This window comes from Geotrypetes seraphini, chromosome 1 (genome assembly GCF_902459505.1).
Source record: "Geotrypetes seraphini chromosome 1, aGeoSer1.1, whole genome shotgun sequence".
Classification (NCBI taxonomy): Eukaryota; Metazoa; Chordata; class Amphibia; order Gymnophiona; family Dermophiidae; genus Geotrypetes; species Geotrypetes seraphini.
The window spans coordinates 537,746,810-537,763,828 of record NC_047084.1 but is presented as its reverse complement, the minus strand read 5'-3'; the positions used below and the strand labels follow the sequence as shown (position 1 = coordinate 537,763,828).

Sequence of the window (17,019 nt, the reverse complement as noted above, 5' to 3'; positions counted from 1 at the left end):
TGTTACAAAATATTAAATGTGGCCCCTGATAGAAAAAGGTTGGACAAGCCTGTTTTGGGGTCTGGTGATTGTATGGTTATATCTTGGTAACACAGGGTGTCATGTTTACAGCTTTTCAGACTCCAACAGGAATGCCTTATGGGACAGTGAATTTGCTCAATGGCGTTAGCCCGACAGAAACACCAGTGACCTGTACTGCTGGCATTGGCACTTACATAGTGGAGTTTGCCACCTTGAGCCATCTCACAGGAGACCCTGTATTTGAGGATGTGGCCAGAAAGGCGCTTTTGGGACTGTGGAAGAGCCGCTCAGAGATTGGCCTGGTGAGTGACAGAACGAGTTGCACATTTTGTCCATATTTATAGATTGAGGTATGGTATGGGCTTCTGCCCTGTGTAGGATGTTACTAGGACAGAGTCATTGCTTCTCAGGGTAGCAAGTTTGAAATTATCCACACACTATCAGCTTTTAAGGAATGCATTTTTGTGGCACAAAAGGAGTTTGGGGAGGAGAGGAGACACCATCTGTAGCAAAGACAGATATGTGACTTCTGTCTAAAAAAAATTTTATACTGCTTTATGGTTGACAATGTTCAGACTAACTGCTTATTCCTTTAGAATAGCTTTGAGATTTTTTTAACCTCCATGAAAGTATAGTTGTGCGGTGGTAATTGCTGAGGTCTACGCTTGTTGAGTCTTTGAGGCTCGTTTTATTCCCAGTGCAGGTCAATACCTCTTATTATATGACACTTTTTGTGGTATGGATAATTTTTAAACAACATCCATACCTGATTTAAAGCCCTAACCTTTGCGGGTGATTCTTATAGCTTCTTTATTACCATTTTTCTTATTTTCTCTTAGTTGCCCTTTCAAAAATTAAATGCTGCTACAGGAGTAGTGACTGCACTCCATATATTAGCTTAAATTTAGTTATATTATGATCACCGTTTTCCAATGGACCCAACTCTTGTACAAAGCCCTATATTCCACTAAGGACTAGAGAGTTGTGCGGGGACAGAAATCCCACCCATCCCTGCGAAGAAACCCTCTGTCCCCGCCTATCCCCCCATAAAAAAGTTACCTGTCCCCATAAAAAGCAGCAATTATTTCAGAAAGATTTGAATGTTTTAAAGCCTTATTTTATTTAAACCAACAATAAAATGCAATCACTTTTTTTAACACCCTCCCTCCTTTTTTTAATACCCCTCCTTTCTATAAAAAAATATTTTTAGTAATAATCTATGAGCCACAAAGCAAGGGTGCACCTAGGAAAAGGGAGCATCATAAACACTGCAGTGAGCCTTAGAACATTAATATACCCATTGTTAAACTGAAGCCAGATTAATACAGATCGATCCTGCACAGTCAACACTAAAAGAAAACAGTTTTTTTCATACATAAGACCACAACCTCCCTGCTCCTCACACTGGCCCACTTGCTTCCTTGTCACCATCACCACACTCTCCCTACCCCTGATCCTGTCACCATCATCTCTGTACCCCCTTATGTCTGTTCCTGTCACCAGATTCTCTCCCTTCCCCTTCATCCCATCCAGCCTGCCACTTCACTCTCCCTACCTCTCTCTCTGCCCAAGGTGGAAGGCTATCATTTTGTCTGTCCTGCTGCCACCTTATTCTCTAGCCACCTGTCATCCCATGCTCCTTGTCACTATTGCCTCATTCTCCCTACCCCTCATGATGGTCGTCACCTGTCCTTTTTGCTAATTCTCATATTAGCCATACTGTCTGTTTACTTGTCTCTGCTGTCTTGTGCCCCCCTCCTCTCCCTGTCACTTCACTCTCTCCCTTCATGCTAACTCTCACTCTTTCTTCTCCTCACCCTGGCCTGCCTGTCACTTCCCTCTCCCTTCCCCTTAGCTGTCCCTCAAAATCTCAACACCACCCCTGCCTAACCTGTGGGCCAAATTGACTCTCCTCTCCTCCCCCAACTGTCACATGCCTGCCAAGTCCCAGCACCCATCATGCCTTCCCCCCCTCCTCACTAACCTGACCTCAGCAGCACCAGCCCGCTCCTGCCAAGTGGTTTGGCAGGGGGAGTAGGCCCTCTCCAAGCCAGCCACCCCAGTGCCCAGGAGCTGCAGACACCTTCACCAGGGCAAAGGAGAGCCGTGGAGGGGGAGGTGCAGGGTTCTGGCCTGACCCGCCCCGCCCCCCCCACCCCCCCGAGGTCCTTCCCTTTGCCAGACCCAGTGCCCACACTTTCCGTGCACAACTTTGGCCAGCTCAGGTGGGTGCAGAGAGCCATCCTGCTTCTCACTTGGGCGGCTGCACAAAGGCAATGAAAAGTGAAGTGCCTCAGCTCCCTAGAAGCAGCAACTCAGCCGCCGGCTCTCCCTCCTCTGGAGCTCATATCGTAGGCAGTAAGCTCAGCACAATGGACCAATCACAAACAACCTTAGAATTCTGAGGTCGTTTGTGATTGGCCCGTTGTGCTGCAGCTGAACCAATGTGTGCCTGTGCTGAACTTACTGCCTATATGATTATGCTGCTGATTCGTCGGGTCTCGGAGTTCAGCGCCAGACCGGAAATAAGGTAGGCCTCTAGTCGGGATAGGAATCCCAGTACCATCCCCATGGGAGTCCCGTGGGCCTTGGAAGTATCCCCGTGGGTCTGGGAGAGGCCCTGTGGGAGTCCCATTGACCTGGGGGGGATCCCTGTTCCCGTGCAGACCTCTACTAAGGACTAGATCTAAAATACAGTCGTGAAAAAATAAGGACACCCTTTGAAATATTCAGTTCTTTCAAAAGAAATGTTCACATATTGATGTCAAATCTTTCTTTTTATCTCTGGAAAAGAAAGTGATGTAATTGCAGGTAAACAACAAAATTTTTCCTTGATTTACTCATGAAATAAAAGATATCCACAAAAATGCATATTCCAACTGAGGAATAAATTAGGACACCTCCACATATCCTCCCACTTAAAGTGGCTCAAATCACACACAGGTGTATCACATCAGTTGCACATGATTACAACATCATTTTGAAGGTTTGTCCTACTTCAAATGTCCTCAGACATTTAGTTTGATGTGTTCATGACTGCTGCGGTGAGAGTGAACACCATGGTGAGATCAAAAGAGCTGTCTGAGGCCTTCAGAAAGAAGATTGTAGCAGCTTATAAGTCTGGTAAGGGATTTAAAAAGATCTTGAAAGAATTTGACATTAGCCATTCCACGGTCTGGAAAATAGTGTACAAGTGGAGGACTTTCTAAACAACTGCCAACATGCCCAGGTCTGGCGGTCCAAGCAAGTTGACCCCCAGAGCAGGCTTAAAGATGCTAAAAGAAGTCTCCAAAAACCTTAAATTGTCATCATTGAGTGATTGCAGTTTGTGAATCCATTTTTTTATTTGTGTTCATTGTGCACTTGTTTGGGATTGTGCTATTTAATTTCAAAACACACTATAGGTACCCCATGATGGTGTGTAGGTGGGGGCTTTCTAGCCTCTACCTCTTCGCTTGAAGCGTTGGAGTTTTTCTCCCGTCGCTTATCCTGCGCACTGAGGGTACCTTACATTGTCACACTCTTATTATTATTTTATTCCTTTGTATGTTGGTGGTTTTGCTGTTCTGCAATCACTCACGGAACCTTTTAACCATTTTTTGCCTCATTGTTGGGTTCTTTTAAGTTTTGTTGGCAATTCTTTTTTTGGAGTCAGTTGGATCATTAGACCTACAGCAGGCTCTTGCTACTGTTGATATGAAAGTGTATGCTTCTACAATCAGAAAGAGACTGCACAAATTTAGCTTGCATGGGAGGTGTGCAAGGAGGAAACCTTTACTCTCTAAGAGAAACATCAAGGCCAGACTGAAGTTTGCCAGCTAGAATATAGACAAACACCAGGACTTCTGGAATAGTGTTCTATGGACAGATGAGTCTAAAATTAAATTATTTGGATATCAGAAAAGAGGACATGTTTGGTGTACAGTACTCCCCCGATATTCGCAGGGGTTCCGTTCCGTCGAGAACTGACGGCATCCAATCAGGAATTGGCGCGGGACAGAGGCTTGAGGAGGCAGCTGGCAGCCGTCCAAGACTTTTGTTCCAATCAACAAGGCCTGCACATGAAAACACACCCAATCTTACTACCGGCAAGGGAGGTATTTAGGGGGGGATGATGTATAGGCCGCCCCAGTAATGTAAGCCGCACCCACTAGGCTGGTTTGCAAAACCCATGTATAGGCTGCGGCCTATACATGGAGAAATATGGTATATCATTTTCTTTTCCAGAGATAAAAAAAAAAGATTTTACATCGATATGTGAACATTTCTTAAGAAAGAACTGAATATTTCATGGGGTGTCCTCATTTTTTCACATGACTATATGTGCACACTTAACATTTGCGTAGTGTGCCATATTTGGACATTGGTATAGAATAGCATTCAGGTGGCATGCTAGCATACATGCACGTTGAGTGTACACTAGAGAGTTGCGCGGGGACAGAAATCAAACCCATCCCCCCCTGTCGCCAGTAGAATCAAACCCGTTCCCGTCGAACCCATCCCCACTGGAATCGAATCCGTCCCCAACCGTCTCTATAAACTTCAGAAGTAGTTATTTCATTTAATTATGCTACTAAATTAAAGGCTCTGGTAGAGACCCATTTACAAATAAGCAAAAACACTTTATTAATTTAGAAATATTAATTGGGAAGAAACTTTGTAAATGGGTTTCTACCAGAGCCTTTAATGTAAATATAAAATATAAATACTCAGCTGATGAGGACCCCCAAGCTGTCAGCTGAGGACTTCCTCTGCAGTTGGCCGGGGGTCCCTTTTGCCAAGCTTGGCAGGCAGCAGTAGCATCCCTGAGTCACAGATGCTGGCACCTTGGTGGCTCATGGATGCTGCCAATGACTGCTGCGCTTGGTGGAGGGGAATTCTGGCCGTCTCTAGAGGAGGTCCTCTGCTGGCGGTGCTTGGGGATCCCACCAGCCACAGCAAGGGTCAGCAAGTACTTCAACACTGTAGAAATAAAACCAGAAATGCATTTTCTTTTCTTTTGAATACAGTACAAAGATATTTGCTATATACATTTCCCAAAGCTAACATAGTCAATAAATTCCATTTTTTATCTTTCTTGCTTTCCCGCCTCCTGCAAATTCTTCTGTTGCTGTCCATTGGTTCCTCCTCCCGTGGTCCAGCATTTATCCCTTTCTCATCTTTTGCCCCTGCCCACCAGCCCCATGGCCAACATTTCTCCTATCACCCCTCTCCAGCCATGCCATGTCATGCCATGTCTCTCCCTCCATTCCTTTCACCACTATGTCCAGCATTCCTCTCTCTTGCATCCCTTTCAATATGTCCCACTGTTCCTTCTCCACCACAACATTTCTCCCTCTCATCTTTTTCTTCCCTGTCATCTGTACCTCACTCCCTCTCTATTACCAAAAATTTGCCTCTTTCTTCCATTCCCCATGTACACCATCTCTTCCTCTCACTGACACACTCATGCCCAATTCATCCTTTCTATTTCCTCCCCCACCTCAGCATCTCTTTCCCTCCCTTCCTCCGTCCTCTCTCTCCCAAGTTTATGCCTTCTGTGTCCAAAAAGCAAAAATGCACTCCCTCCCTCCTATGTCCCGTGTTTGGCCCCTCCCTTGTAATGCATCCCTCCTGCCATTTTTTCAGGGAAGCAGGTAGGCCGGTGGGAATCATGGCATCAGGGAGTGGGCATCCTTCTTGCTGGTTTTTTCAGGGGAGCAGGCAAGCAGGGAAACTTTTGCTTGGGGGGGGCGGGTGATTGTTAGCTTTTTTTTTTAATGGGACAGATGGTGCGCGTTTAAATCACGCAGAACACCTGTCCCATTAAAAAAAAAGTAGAAGCCCTGACAGCTGTGACAGGAGGCTGCTTCTCCTGTCACTAGTATCGGGGCTTTGCCCATGTCGCAATCGCTCACTGAGCGATTGAGTCAGCAGGTAATGTAATTTGTAATGTAATTTATTTCTTATATACCGCTACATCCGTTAGGTTCTAAGCGGTTTACAGAAAATATACATTAAGATTAGAAATAAGAAAGGTACTTGAAAAATTCCCTTACTGTCCCGAAGGCTCACAATCTAACTAAAGTACCTGGAGGGTAATAGAGAAGTGAAAAGTAGAGTTAGAGGAAAAATAAAAATAAAATAAACATTTTAACAAGACAGCATTGATCTAAATACTTTGGAAGGTAGAAGAGAGGAGAGAAAGGAATAGAAGCAGAAGGGGGAGCCGTTGAACAGTAGAATTCTGGAGAAATTTAAATGATAGAAATAGAACAAAACAAAGACAAAAGGCAAAACAATAGATAAGATTATTTACACATCCGTGCAAATCATTTGCATGCAAACTTGATAGAGAATCAATTGCTGTTTGAAAATAGGCCAGAGAATAGGCCAACAGCGATTGAGTCGCTATCTTTAGTGAATCTGGGCCAAAGTTAGGAGAATAAAAAGAATATTAGCCAGTAACCAGATAACTTTCAGCAGCTGGCCAATATCTGAATACTCTGTGCCATTGACCAGAATAAACCTGGCTTTGGTATTGGGATCAAATTCAGCCTATGACAGTCAACACTTTTAAATGCTTTGATCACCATAGACTGAATATCGGGGGAGTAAAATTTAAAAAACACTACTAATCCAGAAAGCCCTCCTGAACTTCCCTTCTAAAAATCAAGCAGCAAAAATTATCCTAACAAATGATGAGCCATGAAAAATTCCCTTTTTCTAAAAAAATAATTGGCAAAACATTTGAATCAAGAACCCTAGACAATCGCCTCAGAATATGCTAGGATGGGGTGGATCTGTGACATTTTAAATGTTCCACTGATCTGTTAATTTATCATAATTTTAGGTAGCTTGGCACATGAAAGTTCAACCCTGCGTGTGTCCTTCAGCTAGGCTTCCCTGGTGTCATCGGGTCATAAAGGACATGCTGAGCTAGTCTTGGCTTTGCCCATTGATTCTGTGAGCTTGTAGTTTAATTCTGCTTAATAAGGCTGGACATGCATTTAACATGTTTTTATCTGTCACTGGCTACCCTTCAGCGTGTTGCCTCCAAGTACCAGTTCAATCTATCACCATAGACCTGCCATGCTACATCTACTCAGCAAATCTGATCATATACCAGACTATTTTAATTGTGCTAACCTTCATTATTGCAAAAACCCTAATCCCATACTTCTCTTGCCTTGATAATTGTACCATCTTCTCCCAAGTACCCTATTTATTGCACCACTTCTTTGTCATCTAATCGTAATGCAGTAACGGGATTCATTTTCTTCTCCCAACTCGTCTCTGCCTCCTCTGTCCTTGACCTTGTTTTCTTGAACCCCATCCACTATGGATTGGAATTCATAGCCCTGAGGAGTAACTTTGTGGTTAAAGTAGTGGGCCAAGAACCAGAGAAACTAGGGTTCAGTCCCATTGCTATCCCTTATGATCTTGGGCAAGTCACTTAACCCTTCATTGCCTAGGTACAAACTTAGATTGTATGCCCTCTGGGGATGGGAAAAATACTGCTATACTTGAATGTAACCCATGAGCTACTATTGGGAAAATAAGCATCAGCTAAATCTAAGATATTCTAATTTAATCTTCTATTTGTGTGTCGCACATACTTTTCTTTCCCTGAACACATAGCGTTTTGAAAATGTCAACTTTAAGTCCAAGTAACTCCTGAGATGTTTTCTTCTGTCTTCAGATTGTCACCTTGCTTCTTGCACAGTTTGTGATATATGAACTGACTACAGCTCTTGTATTTAACACAGGTGGGGAATCATATTGATGTGCTAACTTCTAAGTGGGTAGCACAGGATGCTGGGATCGGGGCAGGAGTGGATTCCTACTTTGAATATCTTGTTAAAGGAGCCATCTTGTTGCAAGATGAGGAGCTCATGTCAATGTTTCTGGGTGAGTAATATCTACTGCTTGTTGATATTTTTCAGAGTGAGACTGCCCCACCTGAATTCAAAATGGAACTATTCATTTGGCTAACAACGGCCCTTACAAACGGAACACTAAACAAAGACATGGGTCACATACTGATTACACCAATCCCCAAAGATCAGAAAACCTCTACAGCACTAACATCTAACTACAGACCCATAGCAAGCATTCCCCTCTTCACAAAACTACAGGAAGGACTGGTCAACCTCCAACTGGTAAACTACCTAGACAAATTTAACATCCTCAGCGAACATCAATCAGGTTTCAGGAAAGAATATAGCACAGAAACAGTCATAGCCTCCATACTAAACCACCTCTATGATCTCTTCAGCAAAGGCAAAAACGCACTGATCCTGCAATTAGACCTCAGCAGTGCGTTTGACCTAGTAGACCATGAAATCATGCTACTGTGCCTTGATGCAATGGGAATCTCGGGAAAGGTAAAGAAATGGTTCCACGAATTCCTAACAAACAGATCCTACTGAGTAGCCAGCAATGGAAATCACTCCAACCTATGGAATAACCCGTCAGGGGTACCCTAAGGTTCCCCTCTATCGCCTACATTATTCAACATTTACATAGCATCCCTAGGTCACCGACTACAAAAATTAAACTTAAAACACTACATATACGCAGACGATATATCCATCCTAATTCCCTTAAATGACATCTCAACTGAAATTACAGACATCCTTTCACACACAATGAGAGAAATCGGAAAAATGGACCACCAACTTCAAATTGAAACTAAATACAGAGAAAACAAAAGTCTTCTTGGCAAGCCCCAACGACAAAATAACGAGAACATCATTAAAAATAAACAGCCATGAATATCCGATTTCCAAAACCATAAAAATTCTGGGTGTCACATTAGACACGCACTTGACCATGGCTGACCACACAAACTTAACAGTGAAGAAATGCTTCTATACACTATGGAAGCTAAGGACTATTAAAAAATACTTTGACAGGTTACTGGTGCAATTGCTGATCCTATCCACCCTGGACTACTGCAACATCGTCTACCTGGGTATCCCACAAAAGACAATTTAAAAAACTGAGATTAGTACAAAACACTGCAGTTCGCTTAATCTTCGGACTGAGAAAACAAGACCATATTAGCCCATACTACAAAAAGCTGCACTGGCTACCAATGGAAGCACGCATACAGTTCAAATTTGCATGCATCTGCTTCAAACAAATCTGGGGCCTAGCACCTTCCTACCTGCAAACACACTTTACTCTACACAACCCCACACGAACAACCAGAAACAAAAACATCTTCGCCTATCCTAAAATTACTGGCTGCAAATACAAATCCTACCTTGACAGAACCTTCATGTTTCAAGCTAACAGACAACAATCCTGGCTGGGAAACTACATAAATAAAACCAGACAGACCTACAACGCATTCTGAAAATCAATCAAAACTACTCTGTTTGACATTCATCACCTAAACAGACCAACCTTCGCTCACTACGCATTTTCCTGCTACAAACCCGAAGCAATCTCTCAGGCAATTCCAACCCCTCTCACTTTCCCTCCCCTTACAACCCCTCTTACATTCCCTTCCCTTAAAACCTTTTTTCTTCTGTAACATTCCCCTCATGCATTTGTAATTCGATGTGAACCGCCTAAAAGTCGTCTGACTATGGCTGTATAGAAAAACAAAGTTGTTATTATTATTATAATATAACATTCTTGATTTGTTTAGTATTGCATTTTGAATGATTGAATCCCACTGCATTTAACCCTTAAGGAAGCATTTTCTGCAAGTAGAGCATGCTTTACATGCAGAAAAGGGCTTTTACAAAATTGCACAGAAAGAATGTCCCTGTTTTTACATGCTAGGATCCACCATGGGGGTCAGCACCCAAGAAAAAGATTTAGGTGTCATTTTAGACGGTTCATAGACAACGGCGCGAAAGACAAAAGTGCGCGCTGACAATTGAGCGCAGCGCGCGCCGCCACACCGCTCTAAATTACAGTTTTTAGGGGCTCTGACGGGGGGTTTTGTTGGGGAACCCCCCCAGTTTACTTAATAGACATCGCGCCAGCGTTATGGGGGGGTTTGGGGGGTTGTAACCCTCCACATTTTACTGTAAACTGAACTTTTTCCCTAAAAACAGGGAAAAAGTGAAGTTTTCAGTAAAATGTGGGGGGTTACAACCCCCCACAACGCCCCCACAACGCGGCGCGATGTCTATTAAGTAAAGTGGGGGGGTTCCCCCCCCACGCCCCCCCCGTTGGAGCGCTAAAAAGGAGAAATTAGGTTCTTACCTGCTAATTTACTTTCTTTTAGCTTCTCCAGACCAGTAGAGGTTAACTTTACGAATGGGTATATATCTAATCATGACCAGCAGGTGGAGACTGAAAACAAAACTTTGGGACAGTATATCCTAGCCCCTCCTCTCTATTTCCCTCAGTCTGCCGAATAGCCAAGCAGAACCAAGAACTGGAAAACAACAGAGAGAAAAAACAATACTCCAAAAGGAGTAACAAATAACATACCCAAAATGCTGTTGGAAAATGCAGAGGAGAAATTCCCGAAGGAAGAATGTCCCCACAGCTCGCCAGCTAAGCCAGCCGAGCCACAGCCGCTGTTCTTCAATTCTCCCCGGCCCTAGAAAAATACTAGAACCCGCAGCAAAAACCAAAAACTGCCCGCGCAACAGCCCCAACAACAACAACAACAGACAGGGTGGGGACCTCTACTGGTCTGGAGAAGCTAAAAGAAAGTAAATTAGCAGGTAAGAACCTAATTTCTCCTTCTTTAGCACTCTCCAGACCAGTAGAGGTTAACTTTACGAATGGGACGTACCAAAGCAGTCCCTCTCACGGGCGGGACCCCCGAAGGGCCAATACCAGTACACGCTCACCGAACACCGCGTCCCGACGCGCCTGCACATCAACCCGATAATGATGAACAAAGGAATGCAAGGAGGACCAAACCGCAGCCTTACAAATATCCACTGGAGGCACGAGCGACGACTCAGCCCAAGAAGCCGCCTGACCCCGAGTGGAATGAGCCTTGAGAAACTCCGGAACAGGCTGCTGTTTCAGAAGATAAGCGGAAGCAATCGTCTCCTTGATCCAGCGCGCAATAGTAGCCTTAGAAGCGCCCGCTCCCCGACGAGGACCCGCCAGGAGGACAAAGAGATGATCGGACTTCCGGAATTCCTGGGTCCGCTGCACATAAGAGCGAAGGACCCGACCGACATCCAACTTGCGCAGCTGCCGTTGCTCAGAAGAGCCCTCCCGACCACCAAAGACCGGGAGAACCACCGATTGATTGACATGAAAAGGAGAAACAACCTTCGGCAGAAAGGAAGGAACAGGCCGCAAGACGACCCGCTCCCTAGAAAACTCCAAGAAGGGAGCCCTACAAGAGAAAGCCTGCAGCTCAGAAACACGCCTAGCAGAAGTAATGGCCACCAAAAAGACCGCCTTCAAAGTAAGGTCCTTCAAAGAACAGTCGTCCAAGGGCTCGAAAGGCGGACGCACCAAAACAGAGAGAACCAGATTAAGATCCCAAGAGGGAACCGAGGGCCGTAGGGGAGGCCTAAGCAACTTGGCCGCCCGCAAAAACCGAATCACATCAGGAAGAGCCGATAAACGCTGACCTGACACCAACCCTCGAAAGGCCGACAGGGCCGCAATATGAACCCGGAGAGAAGACCAAGCCAGGCCTCTATCCAGGCCATCCTGCAAGAACTCCAGAATGTTAGGCAGATAAGCGCGAAAAGAGGTCACTCCCCGCGCCCGACACCATTCCTCAAAGAGACGCCAAACCTGCACATAAGCCCGAGAGGTAGAAAGCCTCCGGGACCCCAACAGTGTAGAGATCACCTTGTCTGAATATCCCTTCTTGCTAAGGCGACCCCTTTCAAGAGCCATGCCGTAAGACAGAAGGGAGACGGGTCGAACATGGGAATGGGACCCTGCATCAGAAGGTCGTCCGAGAGAGGCAGAGGAAGAGGATCCGCTACCAGGTGCCTCACCAGATCCGCATACCACGGACGGCGAGGCCAATCCGGCGCCACCAGCACCACCAAACCCGGATGGTGAACAATGCGAAGAAGCACTCTGCCCACCAGCGGCCAAGGAGGGAACACATACAACAGCCCCTCCGTTGGCCACTGCTGGACCAGAGCATCCAGACCCTCGGCCAGACCGTCCCTGCGACGACTGAAGAAGCGGGGCACTTTGGCGTTGCCACCCGTGGCCATCAGGTCCATCAGGGGCTGCCCCCAAGCCTGCACTATCAACTGAAACGCCTCGGCGCCGAGACACCACTCTCCTGGATCTAGAAAGTGACGACTGAGGAAGTCTGCCTGAACATTTTCTACTCCGGCTATATGAGAGGCCGAGAGGTCCAGCAGATGGGATTCCGCCCAAACCATGAGCAGAGCCGCCTCCTGCGCCACCTGAGTGCTCTTGGTGCCCCCCTGACGATTGACCTAAGCCACCGCCGTGGCATTGTCCGACAGCACTCTGACCGACTTGCCCAGCAACAGGGAGTGGAAAACCAACAGCGCCAGACGGACCGCTCTGGTCTCCAACACGTTGATCGACCAGGCGGCCTCCTCCGCGGACCAGGTGCCCTGAGCTGAGTGACCCAAACACTGAGCCCCCCAACCCAGGAGACTCGCATCCGTCAGGAGCACCGTCCACTGCGGGAGATCCAGACCCACCCCCTGAACTAGGTGAGGGGTCTGGAGCCACCAACGCAGACTGCAGCGCGCCAAGCCTCGCAGGGGGACCGGAACATCCATCCCGTGCCTCTGGGGAGACCACCTCCGGAGCAGAGCATACTGGAGAGGACGCATGTGGGCCCGCGCCCACCTCACCACATCCAGGGACGCCGCCATCGACCCCAAGACCTGGAGGAAATCTCGTGCCCGAGGACACCGGGACGCCAAAAGCAGGCGAATCTGAGATTGCAATTTGCTCACCCGGCCCTCTGGGAGGAAGACCCTCCCCAAGGAGGTGTCGAACAGCACCCCTAGGTACTCCAGACGCTGAGCCGGGACCAACCGACTCTTGGAAAGGTTGACCACCCAGCCCAGCGACCGGAGAAACTCCACCACCCGAGCAGTAACCCGGGAGCTTTCCTGCAACGACGTTGCCCGAATTAACCAGTCGTCCAGGTAGGGGTGTACCAGGATGCCCTCCGACCGCAAGGCTGCCGCGACGACCACCATCACCTTGGTGAACGTCCGAGGAGCCGTGGCCAGCCCAAAGGGAAGCGCACAGAACTGAAAGTGCCGACCCAAGATCGCAAAGCGCAGGAAACGCTGATGAGAGGCCCGAATGGGAACATGCAAGTAGGCCTCCGTCAGATCGAGAGAAGTGAGAAACTCCCCCGGCTGAACCGCCAGAATGACCGACCGCAGAGTTTCCATACGGAAAGAGGGAATCTTGAGAGCCCTGTTGACCCCTTTCAAATCGAGGATGGGCCGAAAGGTCCCCTCCTTCTTGGGCACCACAAAGTAAATGGAGTACCTGCCCGTGCCCCACTCCGGAGGGGGCACCGGAACAACTGCCCTGAGATCTAGCAAGCGCTGAAGGGTCTGGCGAAAAGCCTGCGTCTTCCCCGGAGTCTGACATGGAGAAGCGAGGAAAAAATCCGGCAGAGAGCGGGCGAACTCCAGGGCATAACCGTCCCGCACCACCTCCAGGACCCACTGATCGGACGTGATCTCGGCCCATTTGGGGAAAAATTCGCGCAGCCGGGCCCCCACCGGAACCAAAGGGGGCGCCGGCAAGGCGTCATTGTGCAGGACGGGAAGCGGGGGAACCGGCGGAGGGATTCCCTGCCCCCCGACGGGCCCCCCGAAAGGGCTGCATGCGCTGGAAGAACCGACCCCGGGAAAATCCTGGAGACTGGAAAGAAGCAGCCCCACGCCCAGGGCGATACTTGCGAAAATCCCGCAAACGCCCCCGGGCCGCACCCCCCCGAGACACCGGACGGGCACGGTCCTCCGGCAGACGGGGAACTTTCGAGTCCGACAAAGTCTGAATCAACTTATCCAAGTCCTCTCCAAACAAAAACGACCCCCGAAAGGGAAATTTAGTAAGCTTAGCTTTGGACGCAGCATCCGCCGCCCAAGCGCGCAGCCACAACACACGCCTTGCGGCCAAGCCAAAAGCCATAGACTTAGCCGAGATCCGCACCAAGTCATATAGAGCATCTGAGAGGAATGAGGCCGCCATCTCAATCTTCGCTACCTCCTGATCCACCAGAGACCAGTCGTCAGACTCTCGATCCAAGACCCGCTCCGCCCACCGAAACACGGCGCGAGCGACCAGTCCCCCACAAATAGCCGCCTGGACCCCAAAGGCAGAGACCTGAAAATTTTGCTTAAGGATGCTCTCCAATTTGCGCTCCTCAGAGTCCCGCAAGGCAGAACCGCCCTCAAAAGGCACGGTATGCCGCTTGGAAATTGCCGAGACCACCGCATCCACGACTGGCGAAGCTAACGTAGCCCGATCCCCTTCCGGAATGGGATACAGGCGAGCCATGCTGCGCGCCAGCCGAAACGGCGTCTCCGGCGTTTTCCACTGCTCCAGAATAATATCCCGAATATCCTGATGCATAGGAAAAGAGCGGGAAACGGAACGGATCCCCCGTAACAGGGGGTCCCCCACACGCGGAGTCTCCGGCGGCGCGTCCTCAAAACGCAAAACCGAAGAAACCTGCTGAATAAGGTCAGGCAGCTCATCTTTCTGAAAAAGGCGCACCACGGACGCCTCGTCACTGGAGAACGGGAAATCCGACAACCCGCCGCCAGCTTCCGTCCCCTCCAGAGAGTCCTGGAACTCCTCAGAAGGGTCCAGGTCCTCCTCCAGACCGACCCGTTCCTCCGACCACAAATTCTCGTCCCACGACACCCGCGGACGCTTGGACAAGGGAGGCGGCGGAGGGGACGTCACGCCAGACGAAAGAGGCAAAGCCGCAGGGAGCGCGGAGGAAAACCCACCCCCCGAAACCCCCTGGGCGCAACCGGGACCCCCAGCTGCCTGAAAATAGGCTCTGCATAAAGAAAAGAAAAATTCAGGAGAAAAACCCCCCGAGGGTCCCAAGGGACTCCCTGCCACAGCAGGGGACCCAGCAGAACCTTGCCCCTGCATAGTCAAAACAGGGGGAAGGTCACCTGAGGTGGAAGACAAAATGGAGGGGCCAGACAGAGAAGATGGCGGTTTTCCCGCCAAAAAAGCTCCCTCCATAGCCTGAAGCGGCTGAGAAACCTGAATAGTCTCAGCCGCTAAAGCAGGCAAGCCGGCATCAGCTGTCAAAAAATCAGCTGAGAGGGAATCCTTCGGGGAATCCCTCCGTGGGCGGTTGTGGAAGACCGGGCTTCCCCACTGCTCCAAGCCGACTCGCGAGGCACCATCGGCGGGGAGCTCTGGGCGCCTGCAGCCGCTGCCGACGGAGCTCCACCACCTCACCGACCCAAACCGCCGAGTTCAGGCCGGCCGCGAGTGCCTCGCGGCTGGACTAAAATTGTGTCCTACTCCCCCGGAGAAGGGCACAATTGCTCCATACGCGACCTAGCTATAAAAAAGTGCTGGTTACATGAAAAAATACAGTAAAATACAGTTTTCTTAAAGGGAAACAACCCTTCAGACCAGCACTACCTCAGGATTTTTTTTTTTTTTTTTACAGAACAGACTCCACAGGCTCTCGAAGCAATATGCCTTGCTTGACTTAGGGGGCAAGGCTTACTGCTGAGGCTCCTCTAAAAAAATGTGGGGAGGTGGAGGAAGTGGGGGGAGGGACCCCGCTCGTGACCCGCCGGGTTTAACACCCCCGAGGTCGGACGAACCCCCAAACAGAGTCCGCCCAAGCTCCGTCCGGCTAAAAACAGGGACAATAAACCCCCTAAACAAATTCCAACAGCCCTACCAAGGGAGATGGGTACAGATCACTCAACACCTGCTGGAGACTGAAAGAAGACTGAGGGAAATAGAGAGGAGGGGCTAGGATATACTGTCCCAAAGTTTTGTTTTCAGTCTCCACCTGCTGGTCATGATTAGATATATACCCATTCGTAAAGTTAACCTCTACTGGTCTGGAGAGTGCTAAAGAACAGTAATTTAGAGCGGTGCGGCGGTGCGCGCTGCGCTCAATTGTCTGGGCGCGCCTTTGTCCCGGCGCGCTTTTGACCTGACACCATTTTAGACAATAAGCCATAACTTTCTGCCTAATATGTGGCGGTAGCCAAAAAAGCAAACAAGATGTTAGAAATTTTTAGAAAAAGGGTGGTAAATAAGACTAAGAATGTTATAATGTCTCTGTATTGCTCCATGGTGCAGCCTCACCTTCAGTATTGCGTTCATTTCTGGTTGCCGTATCTCAAAAAAAGATATCTTCTTTGAACCTTTTCTAATTCTGATATATCAAGATGATAAAGGGGGATGGAACTCCTTTCATATGATAAGGAAGTTAGGGCTCTTCAGCTTGGAAAAGAAACAGCTGAGTGGGGATATGATGTGAAGTCTACAGAATCCTGAATGGTATAGTGCGGGTACAAATGAATCGATTTTTTACTCCCATCAGAAATCACAAAGACTAGGAGACACTTGAAGTTACAGGGAAATACTTCTAAAACCAACAGGAGGAAATATTTTTTCACTCAGAGAATAGTTAAGCTCCGAAATACATTGCCAGAGGATGTGGTAAGAGCAGTTAACATAGCTGTTTTTAAAAAAGGTTTGGCCTAGTTCCTGGAGGAAAAATCCATAGTCTGCTGTTGAGACAGACATAGAGGAAGCAACTGCATACCCTGGGATCGGTAGCAAGGAAAGTTGCTACTATTTGGGTTTTTGCCAGGTACTTGTGACCTGGATTGCCAACTGTGGAAATATGATACTGGGGCTAGATGGACCATTAGTCTGAACCAGTATGGCTGTTCCTATATGATCTGCATGTAGGCATCCCTGTAGGTGTAGTCTGGGAGGGCAGAGGTGGAGTTATGATGTAAAGCATGTTTTATTAAATATTCAAGTCCAGGTTTAAAGATCCTTTATCCGACATTCTAAAAACTGTAAAACTCCGAAAACCAAAAT

The 17,019-nt window shown here is 48.1% G+C and overlaps 1 protein-coding gene across 4 annotated transcripts in view; it reads left to right on the top strand.

Moving 5' to 3' along the window:
- LOC117352584 (ER degradation-enhancing alpha-mannosidase-like protein 2) overlaps nucleotides 1-17,019 on the top strand; it is an 82,062-nt gene that overhangs the window by 48,594 nt on the left and 16,449 nt on the right. For all 4 annotated transcript variants that reach the window (XM_033929122.1, XM_033929124.1, XM_033929121.1 and 1 more), the window contains exons 7-8: nucleotides 112-323; nucleotides 7,770-7,911. In XM_033929122.1, the coding sequence (XP_033785013.1) occupies nucleotides 112-323; nucleotides 7,770-7,911 (354 nt within the window). The remainder of the gene's footprint in view (nucleotides 1-111; nucleotides 324-7,769; nucleotides 7,912-17,019) is intronic.